This window comes from Sceloporus occidentalis, unplaced genomic scaffold (assembly GCF_023333645.1).
Source record: "Sceloporus occidentalis isolate IW3139 unplaced genomic scaffold, rSceOcc1.0.p SCAF_2, whole genome shotgun sequence".
Classification (NCBI taxonomy): domain Eukaryota; kingdom Metazoa; phylum Chordata; class Lepidosauria; order Squamata; family Phrynosomatidae; genus Sceloporus; species Sceloporus occidentalis.
The window spans coordinates 63,373,366-63,389,905 of NW_028316982.1; the positions used below are offsets into that span (position 1 = coordinate 63,373,366).

The following is a 16,540-nucleotide window of genomic DNA, read 5'->3' on the forward strand; positions in this document are numbered from 1 at the left end:
ACATGCATCAGTAGCCATCTAGCCATTTTAAACAGAGGCATCTGAATAAAAAAACTTTTCTGAACAGCATTCTGCGTTTTTCACAGGGAGATTTTTGAACGAGTAATACACCTGAGCCTAGCAGCAAAGAAGATGAAGTTTTTCTTTAAGCGCTACTTGGAATATGAGAAGAAGTATGGCACTGCAGAAACAGTCCAGGTTGTGAAGGCAGCAGCGCTGGAGTATGTGGAATCTAAGGGTGGTCTTGCTGAGCACTAACTTCTAGAGCAGACAGACTTAATTGCTTTCCCTGTATTTTGAGAAAAGGACATATCACAATTGTACAAAGGAGAGTTTTTCTTCTAGAACTACATTTCTTTATGATCTCAACAGCAGAATGGGTTAGCCATGACCAAATCATGGCATTTCAAGAACTGTACACCTTTTGTACCTTCCTCAAATTTTTAAATAGAAGGATGTATGTTTGGAGTTTTATTTAAGTGCTGGTGTTTTTTTTTTTTAAACAGTCACTAACTTGTGCTTTCCTGTGGGGATGGTGTTTCTTATTAAATTCATTGAAATTATGTAAGTGTCCCTTTCTTCTACTCAAAAGTATGGAATATATCTGATCTCTTCCTTGTATTTTAGGATGTATATTCTGTCATAACAAGTTAATAATGTGGCTTGTCCTGTTTTAATTTATTCATTCTCTCACACATATCCATTCCTTCCTAAATCTGAATTAGAGAAAGCTTTTGACTAGGCCAATATGTATGAGTTGCACTTATTCACTGATAATTCATGTTTTATACATAAATGTGTATGTATGAAATGATACATGTTGTTGTTTAAGCCTGGAAATTACTGTCTGTCTCGTGTAAGAGATGGTAACAGTTTTTCAGTTCCATGCCTCCTTTTGTAGTTATACAGTGGCCCCTTCCTATATGCAGGGGATCCATCCCCCCCATGCCCCCTTGCATATGGGAAAAACCGTGTACGGTTAAATTCCATTATTTTCTATGGCGGTGCATTCCCTTAAGATGTTTTTATTTTATTTTAATATAGGAGTTTTTTTTATTTTAATATAGGAGTCATGTTTTGCATTTAGGCTGAAAACCAGCCTGCATTAGCTTAATACCCTTAGGTAAAGGTTTCGGCTGTATGGAAGTTGAAGTCCAAAACATCTGAGAATCACTGGGTTGGGGAAGGTTGCTTTAAACATTTTGTTGTCTTTATAAAAATTTGTTTCCTTTCCCTATCAACTGCAACTATTACCAAAAGATCTGCAATAGTACAAACATGGCAAGCAGGATATATAGGCTATCCAGAATCCCAAAATCCCGAATGCTCCAAAAAATAACACATTTTTTATGGATGGTTGAGGTAGTTACACCTTTGCTTTCTGATAGTCCACACAGACTTTGTTTCATGCACAAAATTATAAAAAATTATTATTTAAAGTTACCTTCAGGCTATGTGTAAAAGGTATATATGAAACAAATGAATTTTGTGTTTAGATTTGGTTCCCATCTCCAAGATAAGGAGCAAGCAGACTGGAGGAGGGCAAATGTTCCCATCTTCAAAAAGGGGAAAAAAGAGGATCCCAACAATGATCGTCCAGTTAGTCTGACATCAATACCAGGAAAGATTCTAGAGCAGATCATTAAAAAGAGAGTCTGTGAACATCTAGAAGCTAATTCCATAATCACAAAAAGTCAACATGGGTTTCAGAGAAGTCATGCCAGACAAATCTAATCTCTTTCTTTGATAAAATTACAAGCTTGGTAGATGAGGGGAATGCTGTGGATGTAGTGTATCTTGATTTCAGTAAGGCCTTTAACAAAGTTTCCCATGACATTCTTGCAAACAAGCTTGTAAAAGGTGGGCTAGACAAGGTAATTGTTACGTGGATTTGTAATTGGTTGACCGGCCGAACCCAAAGGGTGCTCAACAGTGGCTCCTTTTCATCCTGGAGAGAAGTGACCAGTGGGGTCCCACAGGGGTCTGTCCTGGGGCCAGTGCTATTCAACAGCTTTATCAATGACCTGGATGACAGGATTGGGAGCATACTTATCAAATTTGCAGATGACACCAGATTAGGAGGAATAGCTAATACTTCAGAGGACAGGATCAAAATTCAAAATGACCTGGATAGTCTAGAAAGCTGGGCCAAAGCTAACAAAATGAAATTCAACACGGAGAAATGTAAGGTACTGCACTTAGGGCAGAAAAATAAAATGCACAGATATAGGATGGGGGACACCTGGCTGAATGAAACTACATGTGAAAAGGATCTGGGAGTCCAAGTGGACCACAAGTTGAACATGAGTCAACAGTGCGATGCGGCAGCTAAAAAGGCCAATGCAATTTTAGGCTGCATCAATAAAAGTATAGTGTCTAGATCAAGAGAAGTAATAGTGCCACTGTATTCTGCTTTGGTCAGGCCCCACCTGGAATATTGTGTCCAGTTCTGGGCACCACAATTTAAAAAGGATGTTGAGAAACGAGCGTGTCCAAAGGAGGGCGACTTAAATGGTGAAAGGTCTGGAAACCTTGCCCTATGAGGAACGACTCAGGGAGCTGGGGATGTTTAGCCTGGAGAAGAGAAGGTTAAGAGGTGATATGATAGCCCTGTTTAAATATTTGAAAGGAAGTCATATTGAGGAGGGAGCAAGCTTGTTTTCTGCTTCTCCAGAGAACAGGACCCGGAACAATGGATGCAAGCTACAGGAAAAGAGATTCCACCTCAACATTAGGAGGAACTTCCTGACAGTAAGGGCTGTTCGACAGTGGAACATACTCCCTCGGAGTGTAGTGGAGTCTCCTTCCTTGGAGGTCTTCAAGCAGAGGCTGGATGGCCATCTGTCGGGGATGCTTTGATTGGATTTCCTGCATGGCAGGGGGTTGGACTGGATGGCCCTTGCGGTCTCTTCCAACTCTATGATTCTATGATCTCATTATGTACGTACATGCAAATACAAGTATTCAAAATAATAATGAAGTCTGAAATAAAAATCACTTCTGGTTCAAGCATTTCGGATAAGAGAGAGTCAGCCTGTATTCTAATGACAGAAGACTGCTTATCTTAAACCAGTACTATGTGTGTGCATGTGCAAAAATATTTTTAATCATTTTGTCAGGAGTTCAAAATCTGAAGCCTTCTAAGTCTGAACTGCTCTTGTTTTGACTGGGACTGATGGAAACTGGAGTCCCACTTCATTGAAAGACCAAAGGCCTCCCCCTTCCCCTAATTTTGCATATTAATATTAAGACCTGTGAAAACAGACACAGCATTCATGTATGCCAGTTAGTGGGAGATAGTATACCTGAAGCAAAAAAGAACAATGCATAGATTTTGGTATGTGCAAAGAATCTGGGAGACTAGTCTAATGTTAACTTTTCTGGCTACAGAATTTAGCAGCTTAATGTTCTAGTTGTAGTGATGATCCTGTCTATTATTAACCTCTTAAAAGCTGATGAGAGGCTGAAATGAATATTGATAGCCATTCAGAATGTGACTGCTGCCATTTTCTGGGACTAAATTCTGATATATGACAAAACAGAGCTATGTTGCACTAATAATTTTACTTGTAGAGTGATGAAGGCCCCAAGGAGACTTTAGAAACCAAGGAAAATTGCAACAACATTTAAGAACTAAATGATGGTGGATGGGTGGGAGAGATACAAGATAAAACTGTATAAGACATAAGTTGAGACAGTTACTCTCTCACTCACACACACACACATAATACTAAAGGATGTTATTCATGTTAGGATGGCTTTTTAGTCTTATAAACATGAACTGTCAGTGGGATAAACTTGAATAATCAGGGCATTTTATCTCTCTCCCACCCACACCCAGCACTGAAACACTTAATCTTTAGCTTTATATGTAAATCACGTGGTTTACTATCTCAATAATCTCAGGTTAGGCTTAAACATCGATAAAATATTGGTTATGTGTGAAAAACACCCTTTTTGTTTACCACTGAACAGATACTTTCAAGTATTAATAATTTTTAGTAAACTAAAGTTCTGGGGATTTTAGCCCTATATATTCTGTTTGTTGTTGCAGCTGGTTAGAAGAAGCATTGGTCTGCTTGCTTTCAAGAGTTTTATGATTTCAGTGCTCTTGAAGACCAATTGGCATGACAGAATATTGACAATTAGAAATAATGTTAAAGGTTTTTGAAAGAAATTATTTACAATTACAAATTCTACTCCTGTTGCACTTTAACAGCAAATTTGAACAGTTCTAAACTAGTTCCTGTAGCAAAGTGTGGCTAAATATGGATATTGCCTTGCATAGAAGATGCAAAGTCAAAGAGCAATATAATTAACCTGACCAAAGTTATTTATCGGAGCACATGTTCACTTCTGCCATATGAATTAGCTAGAATGGGGTGAAATTAGTTTAATACCCAAAGATAAAATCTGCACCTAAGTGCAACAACAATGTAACAACTACATGAAGCAGGTACACCACATTCCATAGTACAGAGGAGATGTAGGTGATTTAAAATCACTACCATCTGCTACATCTCCCGTTTCAAAGAAGTGAATCAGAGACTAGAGTTGTTAGGGGAAATAAGGGACAATGTTCCTATCCCTTTAATGGTTGTACAGAAGAGGGAATTGTAGCAGGGGTTGCTTATTGAACAAGGCCTGTTCCTTATTTCACCTGGCAATCCTATTAGAGATTTATAGCAAAATCCAGTTGCTATTCCTAACTGGAGAAGACCCACTGAATAAATTGCTGAAAGGTAAACCAGCAATTGTAAATGCAATCGATTCAATGTCTTTAGATGGGACTAACATTTAGAGTTAGCCCTTGGATTCAAATCTAAAATTTTAAAAGGTGGGAAAAATACATTCACTCATTCAGGGAAATACTATCCTACTGCTCATGTAATTTGTTGTTGTGTACCTTTACATCGTTTCTGATTTATGGTGACCTTATCAGGGGGTTTTCTCAGCAAGATTTATTCAGAGAGGATTTGCTTTTGTCTCCTTCTAAGGCTGAGAGTGTACAGCAAGCCCAAGTTTTGGTGACAGTCCCTAAGAATAGCTGCTTTTACTTTCAGCTGCATACATACGTTTTGTTTTATTGTTATAAAAAGCTGGCCCTAGGGTTGCCAGGTAAAATAAGGGATGATTCCTGTAGCTTTAATGCATTTGCAGAAGATGGAATTTCAGCAGGTGTTTCTTGCCTTTATTTAGGTTACAGGAGCCTTGTCCTTTATTTTACTTGACGACCCTAGATGGCCTTCAGACTATTGTGAAGCTTGTATAAAGGCCACTGTACATTGTTAGACCAACGGATGGAGGCAATGTTGCTGCTGCCATCCAAAGTAGAGAACAGATACCTTCATTTGCAAGGATGATATATAGAAAATTGATCTGCCCAGTGCAATATCTTCCTTTCCAAGCTGTCCATTAACGAAGATAATTCAGTCTAGACAAGTCTTTTTTAAAAACCCAGTAGAGGAAAAGCAGAACAACTTGGAGAAGCAGAATGGAGCCAGTCCCATCTTCCCATATCTGGAATCAGAGCTTGGGAAAATTACTTTTTAATATAACTACCAGAATCCCCAACCGAATGACTGGGGGATTCTGGGAATTGTATTCCAAAAAAGAAATGTTGCAGGCAGTACTTGAGTCCAATGGCAGGAAGAAAAGTTCCTGAGTTAGCCCTCTGATTCATCTAATTTTGTTGCTTGTTGACATTTTAATTTTCTCTGTGGTGTTTACATGAAGTGTGCTGTTTTCAGAGGAAGTAGGTCAAGGAAGTGTAAGATGAGGTAGTAGTAACTATAATAAAGGCAAGGCCTCCTGATGGCATTGTTTTCTCTGAAAAGTGAGGGGAAACATTGTGGCAGCTCCCTTTACATAATTGAATATCCAGATTATATTCTCTTTTGTGCACAGAAATACCTCTTTGGGAGACTTTCTCTGTGCATCAGAGCAGCAAGACATGCCCCCATCCTTTATCTTCTTTAGGTATTGTTCTGTCTGTCTGGGCAGCACTCTGCAGGTGAACTTCCAAGATTTGACATCTATTCCTGGTCTGACATCTAGTTCATTTGTGTTTCTTGGATTTTAATTCCCATGCAATTAATGTGTACCAAGAGTCTGGTCAGTACATAAAATGGAGATAATTTAAATCATGGAGATACTATGAATGTTGGACACTCTCATAGGGCAATTTGAGCATGTCTCCTCAGCAGTGACTCCCAAGTCATTCAGTGGGACTTACTATCAGGTATAACATTGCAGCCTCTATTATATTAGGTAGCTAAAAAGGCAGTTTCCTGGCTGTCAGGACCTAAGCTGTTTCCAGTCACGTTTTTGGCCCATTTATGGAGACGACTGTAGAGGGGGAAGCCATTGTTCTCCCGATAGATATAGACTCCAGTGATGGCATCCCATTGTGGCCTGGGCTGGACATTGGTCACCACAAACTGTTGGACCTGTTCCTGCTCTTCCTTGTCTAATTGCACAAAGCCGAAGAAATTCTTGACGTTATTGGCAGCCATGATCTTGGCATGTATTTCAGCAGTGCGATGGAAGAGCCGGATCTCACTGGAGCGGTATTGATCCCAGTAGGCTTCTTGGCGGTAACTGAGAGGTGAACAGCAGTGTTTCAGGCACTTGGTGATGAACACAAGAACTGCAACAACACCAATGAGCATCCATCCAAATAGCTGAACAGGACAAAAATCAAAACAGGGTTTGAGTTGGTTTCCATATGTTTTATGGAGCCTTTCCCAACTAGGTACTTTTCTCATATGTTAGACCAGAGACTGATACCATCATAGTGATATTAAGTTATAAATTAGTTTATATATATAATCTCAGGCTGAAATGTGAAATGTAACATATTCCTCCCCCCATGAATGTCCATGTAATTTAAGGATATGTAAAGTCGAAGGCTTTCATGGCCAGCATCCATAGTTTTTTGTGGGTTTTTTGGGCTATGTGGCCATGTTCTAGCAGAGTTTCTTTCTGACGTTTCGCCAGCATCTGTGGCTGGCATCTTCAGAGAAATGAATCTTCTCTGAAGATGCCAGCCACAGATGCTGGCGAAACATCAGAAAGAAACTCTTCTAGAACATGGCCGCATAGCCCGAAAAACCCACAAAAAACAATTTAAGGATACATTCAACTGGACAATATGAGATGTACTCTTGTCTTTTGCTACATTGTCCCTCCACCTTCAACTGTTCCCTAGCCATCTCCGCTGGAATTTTCATTCTTTGGAAGGCGAAGTGATGCAATGCAAAACATGCAGCAATAAACAGTAGGGACAGAGGAGCAAGAAGAGGAACCCTGTAATGTGCTGTCTTGTGTTACAATGTGCACATGTGGAGAGAGGGAGATATAGGATGGGTAGATGATGAATGAACAGAGGGACAAATGGAAGGGAACAAACGGAAGGGGGAATGAATGACGGAAGAAGTGGAAAAAAGAAACGGGGAGGGAGAGAAAGAAAAAAATGTACACAGAGGGAAGGAGGTATCAAGGACACAGAGCTACTAAATCGAAGATGGAGGATGGTGGAAATAGGACCTGGGATGCATAGTGATGACATGGATATTACAGACAACACTGTGAACGTTTTGGATCAGTTCTTGATATACTATTGCTCTTCCCGCAGCTGGACTTTAGTCATTTGAGGTGGACTCATCAAAATTGAGTATGGCACAGCTCTCATATCACTCAGAAATGAGATGAAGGATAAGGTGAGAGAGTCAGATCTAGCAGCTGAGCAGAAATGTCACAGTTAGTGGTTGTGGTGTAGTTGCTTGAGTGCTGGACTGTGACTCTGGAGACCAGGGTTTGATTCCCTGCTTGGCCATGAAACTTACTGGGTAACTTTGGGAAAGTCACATGCTCTCAACCTCTGAAGGCAATGGGGAAGCCTCCTCTTAACAAACCTTTCTAAGATTATTAGGTTCTGATAGGTTTGCCTTAGGGTCGCTGTAAATTGGAAATGACTTGAAGGCACACAACAACAACAACTAGTAGTACAATGGTGGCATGAACAAAAATAATTTATAAAGTTAGGGACCATCTGCAAGCAGTTTTCACTATTTTATCAAGTCTATTTTTGATAAAATATAAAATACTGAGGACTCTATCCGTATCTCCCAAAGTATTTTCTGACTGGGAATAAAACAACTGTTCTTTGTTGTTGTTTCTTAAAAGCAATAGCAATACAGTAATGTATCTATGTTTGGGATGTTATTGTGGAATATTGTTGATGAGTGATGGGGTGCATCTGATTTTTATATTTAAACGTACAAATATAATGCATATAATGTTCATGTTTCCTTCCCCATGTATATTTTTAAAACTGCATTCATCCCCTTTTAGTTGGTGGGTGAGAAATGTTTCTCCATCCCAAAATTCAAGTAGTTTATTGCTTCTGCACAAAGCTCACAATTGGGACAAGAAGCAGGAGGAGAATTAAAATCACGGCTGGAATTATTCACAGTTCTTCCAGTAAGATATGTAATGCATTAGTGTAATCTATATTTAAATTCCATGCTAGAAGCATAAGAAAGTGTAAGAGTAATAAACATGCCCTATTCAATATAAACTTTTTTTAAAATTAGTTCTTTACTACAAATATAACATATTGGTTCTTTTTATCTCTCTATTGGACTATAACTCTCTTAATAATAAATAATAAAAGCTTTATTTCTAACCCGCCTTTCCAGAGATCAAGGCGGGTTACAATGGTGGATTTTGCAATCCAACAACATACAATTTATAATAAAAACATTATCAGAAATTTACAATTACATTATATAAAACATTATATAAAACAACAACAACTATAACAATTCCAAGCTAGCAGCAATTGTAACAACGGTGAGGGGGAGAGGGATCACAACAGGGCTATTGGGGGTATGCCTGTTTGAAAAGATACGTTTTCAGCCCTTTTTTAAATTGGGCTAGGGAGGGGGTCGAGCGGAGCTCGTCGGGGATCGAGTTGCAGAACTTAGGGGCCGAGGTGGAAAAGGCCCTTTGTGTAGTGATGGCTTGTCTAGCATCTGGAACTCTTAGGAGATGTTTATCACCCGATCTGAGAGTGCAGGGTGGATTATATGGAGATCATATAATCTCCTGTGTGTATATGCTTTCAAGTTGCCTGCCAATTTACAACAACTCAATGAATTTTTCATAGGGTTTTCTTAGGCAAAGAATACTCAGAGGTGATTTTTCCAGTTCCTTTTTCTGAAATATAGCCTTCAACAGCTGATATTCATTTCTTGTCTTCCATCCAAGTACTAACCAGGGCCAATCCTGCTTAGCCTTCAAGATCCAAAAGGATCTGGTGCCTTTAGAGTAATCCTCTAGTTGTCACAGATTTTGAGATGCTGCTGTAATGCACTGAGCAGTTTACAGATTGTTTACCTTTCCTCTGATTTATTAGCATGCTGGATTCAGGAGAACACTGAACCAAATCCAGGTAAATTCTTACACTATAGAGCATTGTAAACATGGATATGAATACAGTTATATTGCTTGCTTCTACCCTAGAAATCAGATGAATCTGTCTTTTAATAACCACAAGTTTGAAAACCTTCTAAAGCAGCGGTTCTCAACCTGTGGGTTGCGACCCCTTTGGGGGTTGAACGACCCTTTCACAGGGGTTGCCTAAGATCATCGGAAAACACATATTTCCAATGGTCTTAGGAACTGAGACCATCGGTTGGGGGTCACCACAACATGAGGAACTGCTTTAAAGGGTCGCGGCATTAAGAAGATTGAGAACCACTGTTCTAGAGGAGCTTTCTAGGTGCTGACAAAAGCACCCAGGAGTTTGGACATACACACAAGTTTAAACTTGAACCCACAGTTGTAGATTTTTCTAAAGGAAGAAATAAGAATCCTAAGCATTTGGACATACCTTTTAAGACCCAACAGGTCTCTTTCAGACTTTAAGAGACAGGCTTAGAGACAAGTAGCATTGCTGTTGTTTTGAAGAATGCCATGAATATTCAAGATAAGAAAATAAGACTTCATTATGCCACATAGTCACTATGCATTCATTAATGTCCAAAAGCTCAACACAGAGCCAGAATTTGGAAAAGTTAATTTTTTTTTTTGATTACCCCAACCATAATCTGCCAGGCATGCAGTTATAAAAACTGCAGGCAACTGCGTGGACCCATTAGGGGAAAATTGTTTAAAACATCAGAAGTCTAATACCTAATTTAGAGTCAATTAAAATGTCACAAGCCTGCTCACTGTTATTTGTTGTTGTTGTGTGCCTTCAAATCATTTCCAATTTATGGCGACCTTTAGGAAAACGTATTATGGGGTTTTCTTAGCAAGATTTGTTCAGATGAGGCTTGCCATTGCCTTCTCTTGAGGCTGAGAGCATATGACTTGCTCAAGGTCATGGCTGAGCAGAGAATTGAACCCTAATCTCCAAAGCTGCAGTCCAGCACTGAAGCCACTGACTCTCACTATGTGATATTAAGGCTACACAATTTCTTCTTTTACATTTACTTGTTACCAATAACTGTCTCTAGACACAGCATAAACAAGTGTTTACACAGATATAAGGAACTAGGGCTGGGAGCAAAAAAGGGCTGAAGCTGTTTTTTTCTTGGCTGCGAACACTTCTTTTATTTTATAATGACAAATTCCTACAGATGGTAAATTAATACTATATCCTAGAGAAACTGGAGAATTCTATTTTATAGCAAAGCTTCCAGTGGAGAGACTAAAACCCATAATTAAGGGTAGGGAAATAAAATTGAGGGCTTGTTTCTTAAGGCTGCAGTTTTCTGCACATCTCACAGCAATGTAGCTTAATTAAATTCACTGGGGCTGTGTCACGGGTAAACTTATTGTGCTCTGGGTTGTTAGAGCTTTATGCTGCTTTACACTGGTTGATCTGGAAAAACTACAGAAGAAGCTGAACTAGAAGCTAGGACTGAATTGCAAAAGTGCATGGTCAAACAATTACATAGATCATTCTCAAGAAAGCCAGTAAACATATTACTTGGAAAACTGTGAAACTGAGATTATAATATCCAAAGTTCATATGCATTCTTGAAATAACTATAGACCACCCTTTCTTAAAATCTGTGCCTTCTGATGCGTTAGTGATTAGTCTATAATGGGAGTGGGCAAAGTGTAGCCCATGGACTACATGTGGCCCCTGAACCCCATTTTTGTGGCTCCAAACCCCTCATTAAAAAAAATTCTGATGATTTTCACCTGAATACCAAACCAAAATATTCCTAAACTGCACATAAATGTGCCTAGTTGCCCTCCCTTACTCCAGACTTCACCCCCAAACCTGCCTCTTAGGCCAATAGTCAATCAAAATGGTTACTAAAAGTGCCACAACATCATGTCTGGACAGTCTGGTGTGCCAGGAAGCACAGGTATGGCCCACTGCAGGGTGGTGGTATTGTGTGGGCAAAATATTAACTCTGGCTCCCCATCTTTCTATAATATCCACAGTCAGCAAATCCATACCCTGGAATAAATAAAAAGAGGAAATCAAAGGAAAATGGCAATTTAAACCAATGACGTGCATCTGCATAATAGCAGGGGAAGTCAACCAAGATGTTAAAATTAACTTGTACATAATAAATACATGAATTTACTGCTTTGGTTATGTGTTCCATATTGTAATATGACAAGAATTCACATTTTAGACATGGAAACAGATTTTTCTATATTCTTGTAAGGAGGAAGTTCCCTTTCTCTGCTTCACATGAACAACTATGTAAAATATCATACCTGAGACTCATACTTTAATCGCCTTATAACTTCATCTTTAAATCTTGTCACATTCCCTGGAACATCATCACAAGGGAACCTGGCCATAGTGTCTGCTCCGTAGCCGGGTGGAAAATTATTCAGGGAGGCGGGATTTATGAATTCACTCAAGGCACACACATAGGCCTCTCCGCGAAGCAGCGAGATCACTGACCATGTTACAGGAGCCACTGCTGCCCGTCCCATGACGGAGCCAAAGATCAAGAAGTTGGCTGCTGCTGAAAAGTTTTTAGTTCCTCGCTTGTGGCATTCGGCCACCAAGTTCCAAGTGTGGTGGTTCCAGATGATACCAATGACAAACAAGGCCAAGGCTGGTACACCAATGGCAGCCAGACCATAGATGTAGTTCCTAGCTGGGGAGCATGGGCAATGGAAAGCAACCACAGAAAAAAGTTCCTGACTCCCAACAGTGCCCAGTGCCACTAGACCATTGAAAATCATCACATCTTTGCTCTTGAAAAAGAGTGAGAGGAAACGGAAGTTTTCAGCAATGAGGGCAGCCATGTTAGTTTTCTGTATCCAGTTGACTCTTTAGGTATTATGATGTAGTGAAGATATCTAAAAACACAAGGAGTTTTTGTGTTCTTGCTTGTCCATTGGCTGCAACAACAGAATAATCATTAATAAATAATGCTATGATTGCTGAAGAGACATACTAACATACAGTGCAGCTATAACTTGTAAACCAATCTATTAATAATCCTATACACACAATACTGTAAAAAAAATAACAACCCTACATTTACATTTTACAATGTCTAGATTTTAGCATCAACATTCTGTACACAAGACATAAATCATGATGAATCAGGTCAAAGGCTTATTTAGTCCTGCATTCTGTTCAAACAGTGCCAATCCAGTTATCTATGAGAAATCCACAAGGACATGAGTGCAATTGCATGCTGTCCCTGTACTTGTCTTCACCTGGTGACTGATATAAAGGCACACTCCTTTTTTTACTGGCGGAAATACATATCTACCATGGCTAACAGACTCTTTTGCATGAATGTGCACAGTTTATTAAATATTATTTATTTGTATCTACTCTGCCCTATACCAAAAAAGATCTCAGGGCAGCTTAAAAGTAGGATTAAAACAAAGAAACAAAAACAGTTTAAAATAATAAAAAGTACTTTAAATATACTAAAAATACATTAAACATAGTACAGTGAGTGGGCCCTTGGTATTTGCTGCCACTTGACTCTAGGACCTCTATGGATACCAAAATCTGTGGATGCTCAAATCCTATTAAATACAATGGTATAGTAAAATGGCTTCCCTTATATAAAATAGCAAAATCAAGGCTTGCTTTTTGGCATTTATATATTTTTAAAAACATTTTCACACCATAGATGGTTGAACCTGTGGATAAAGAATCCATGGATATGAAGGGCCAACTGTAAATAGATGTAATTTTTTTTTAAAAAAAAACTATGTACCTCAGTATTTGAGACCAAGTGATCAACTGAGGTTCAAAGGGCTTCATGAATAGCTAACTTTTCACTTGGCACTTGCGTGAAATCAGTGTTGGCACCAATCAGACCTCCAAGGAGAAAGCATTACACAAATTGGGGTGCCATGGCTGAGAAAGCCCTCTCCCATGCTTCAACACAGTTTATTGACCCCATTGGTGGGACACAAAAGAGGGCCCCCCTTAGTGTATGTCACTCTTTGGGCACATATAGGGAGAGACACTCCTTCATGTATTGAGGTCCCACGCTGTTAGGATTTTAAATGGCATCCAACGCACCTTGCATTGAGACCAGAAGTATATTGGCAGTTAGTGCAATCCAGTATATTGGCAGGCACTTTTAATTCAGTTTCCTTTTAAAGCTATCCATGTTGGCAACAATTACTATCTTTTGTAGTAGCAGCTTCCACAGTTTAACTATGGCCTGTTACAGACTGCCAAAATAAAGCTGCTTTGGGTCTCTTTGGAGATATGCTGTTTAAATAATGCATGGGTCCTAAGAGTCCGGAGGTCGCACCAAAGCCACACTCCATTCCTAAGCACTGGAGTGCAGCTTTGGTGCAGCTTCCAGATTCTTAGGACCCATGCATCATTTAAACAGCATATCTCCAAAGAGACCCGAAGCAGCTTTATTTTGGCAGTCTGTAACAGGCTATGTACTGTGTGAAGTACAGTACTTCCTTTTATCTCTTCTGAATCTCACACCTTTCATTTTAAATGGATTATCTCAAACTGAACAACAAAAAGAAGACAAGCACTTCCTCCATCTACTTTCTTCTCACAGTGCCTAATTTTATACACTTCTGTCCTTTGTATTTGTGCTCTCTTTTTTATTCTGAGAACCCTAAATGTTATAGCCTTTTCTCATGTGGGAGTTTCTCCAGCCCCTTGATTGTTTTGGTTGTCTCTTTCTGCACATTTTATAGCTCCACAACATCCTTTTTTCAGGTGCAGTGGCCAGAATTGTGTGCAGTACACCAGATGCACTCACACCATATAGTTTTATAAGGACAGTGTTACAGTGGTAATTTTATTTTTGATTTTTCTAAATATTCCAAACATGACATTTCCTTTGTTACAGCAGCTGCATACTTGGCTGAAACTTTCATTCAGCTATTCACCACAACCCCAAGAACATCTTCTTGATCATTCTCTCCCAGTTCAGAGCCCATCAGTAAGGTGTATTAGAAATTAATTAGTGACATGTACTGAAACATAACATCCTAAAAACAGTGGCTGGAATTCATTTGGGCAGATGTGAACAGTTACATAGCTATGCAGTGACTGCCTGCCTGATCTCCCCCGATCCCGTCTTACCAGGCAGCAGCTGCTGTGATCAACAGTGCTCTGTTCCCTTGAGGATTGGGAAGCAGTAACTAACCATCCCCTCCCTTCCTGTGAGTGATTTCCAATGCAACAAGCAGAAGCAAGGTCCCTATCCTAATCCTCTTTCACATCGGATATCGCTCGCATGAGGGGGGTGAGGTGTGAGGGAATATCAATCAACTGCTTCCCAATCACCAGGGAAACAGACCCCCATTGAGTGCAGCAACTGCTGCCTGGTAAGTGAGAATTGGGGGACTTTCACAGTCCCTGTGTATCCCTTGATCTAGGGTATGCATAGGGATTGTGACTAGAGAACAGTCATTTATGTGTGACTCTAGGTTATGCATTCATGAATAAGTTCTGACCCCAATTTATTTTAGCAGAGAAATGTATGACAATAAAAACATACAGATTCATGCAATTTCACTAGAAAATGTACCATCTAGTGCTAGATGGTCATATACTCTGATGTTGATATTTCAAAAGTTATTGAAATATCATGTTATCAAACTGGCATGTACTGAAATACATTTATTTTGTCAAATACAGACAGCACACAATAATTTAAAAAAGCACATTCTTTTTCTTCTCAGTCAGCTTATCAACAGGTTTCATTAATCATAATAGAAAAATAGAATGAACTGAGTATTTCTTTATCTGGGGGGGGGGGGGGCAATTCTCCCTCTCATAATTTTCCATTCTCCATTCTCCCCTATAGGAGAACATTTAAGTTTGTCTTACCTTTTTACCCATCAGCTGGTTGCTATGAGTTTTAATGATCTACTGGAGTTTTTTGGAATCTGCAATGAAGCAAGACTATTAGGAGAGTCTGGAATATAATGCTGTTGATCTTGGATACCATCTGTGTCCTTTCTTCCCAACTTTGCTCTGTGAACTTCATTTTTGTTGTGCTTCCATTTGCTAGTTATGACTCTTAACTCTCTGACCAGACTATTTATTCTTATCATCATGGAAATATTAAAATGAATTTACTAAATTAGTCTGCATGGGTTGGGCTGAATAAATGGCACTTGTTGGATGAGATGATAAGGAGTAACTAGTTATTGTCTGACTAATTTGAATCAATGGGAGTAACAAGGACAACTTGAATCCAACATCTTGCATGACACAGCTATGTATCCTAACAAGTGTAGCCACTCAACCTTATTTGAGCAGTGTGCATAATGCATCACTAAATGACCTCTAGTGACAATATGATTAATGACACATGTTTGGTACAGAAAATGCCAAAGAAAAGGGGATTTGCTGACATAGCAATCAGCCATACGATTGCCATAGCAATCACAGGTATTACCTGCAGGTATTACCACAGAATCAGTTCTCAACAACTCCGGTAAAATAAATTGCATTGGCAGGATGAGTAATACTTCAAGAGAAATGTTCCAGTTGGGACATTCTCATGTATATTAAATCCAAAATTAATATATCTGAATTTTAGGAAAGGCTGGGGAACATGTAGCCCTTCTAACATGATTGGAGTGTAACTCCCATCTTTTCTTGCCACAGTCTAATCTAGGGATGGCTACTGAGAGTTGTAGTCCAACAGTATCTTACGGGCCATACATTCCCAGATCCCTTGTTTTTTTGTTTTTGTGCCTCGATCAGAAGGACTTAGAACCCCTGAGGGAGTGGTGCCGGGGTGGGAGAAAAGGAGAGATAGAGACAGGCCTCTTCTATCCTGGCTTCTAATGTGAATAACAGAGTTTGCAAGCAAATCAGTGCATAAGGTCTTAAAAACTACTTTTCTGAGTCATACAAAAGGTCCATAGTCCAACTCCAGTATTCTGCCTTCACCATCAGTGGTCAGCCACATCCTGTGTCCAAATTACAAGCAAGCTATAATGGAGACCACCATATCTTTCAGGAAGTTAGCTTCTACCAGATCTAACTGTTCATCCATAAAAACTATTATTTTGTGACCTGCCTCAATCT

At 39.4% G+C, this 16,540-nt stretch overlaps 2 protein-coding genes across 6 annotated transcripts in view; one reads left to right on the forward strand and one right to left on the reverse strand.

Moving 5' to 3' along the window:
• Positions 1-563, forward strand: part of PDCD11 (programmed cell death 11) — a 37,027-nt gene extending 36,464 nt beyond the window's left edge. For all 5 annotated transcript variants that reach the window (XM_089509795.1, XM_089509793.1, XM_089509796.1 and 2 more), the window contains exon 36: positions 87-563. In XM_089509795.1, the coding sequence (XP_089365921.1) occupies positions 87-258 (172 nt within the window). In that variant the 3' untranslated portion in view covers positions 259-563. The remainder of the gene's footprint in view (positions 1-86) is intronic.
• Positions 564-6,266: 5,703 nt separating this feature from the next.
• LOC149318475 (calcium homeostasis modulator protein 2-like) lies at positions 6,267-12,294 on the reverse strand. The gene is made up of 2 exons (XM_089507803.1): positions 11,752-12,294; positions 6,267-6,683 (listed from the first exon to the last, which is right to left on the reverse strand). Exons 1-2 carry the CDS (start codon positions 12,292-12,294, stop codon positions 6,267-6,269), a joined length of 960 nt encoding a protein of 319 aa, XP_089363929.1.
• Positions 12,295-16,540: the final 4,246 nt, after the last annotated feature.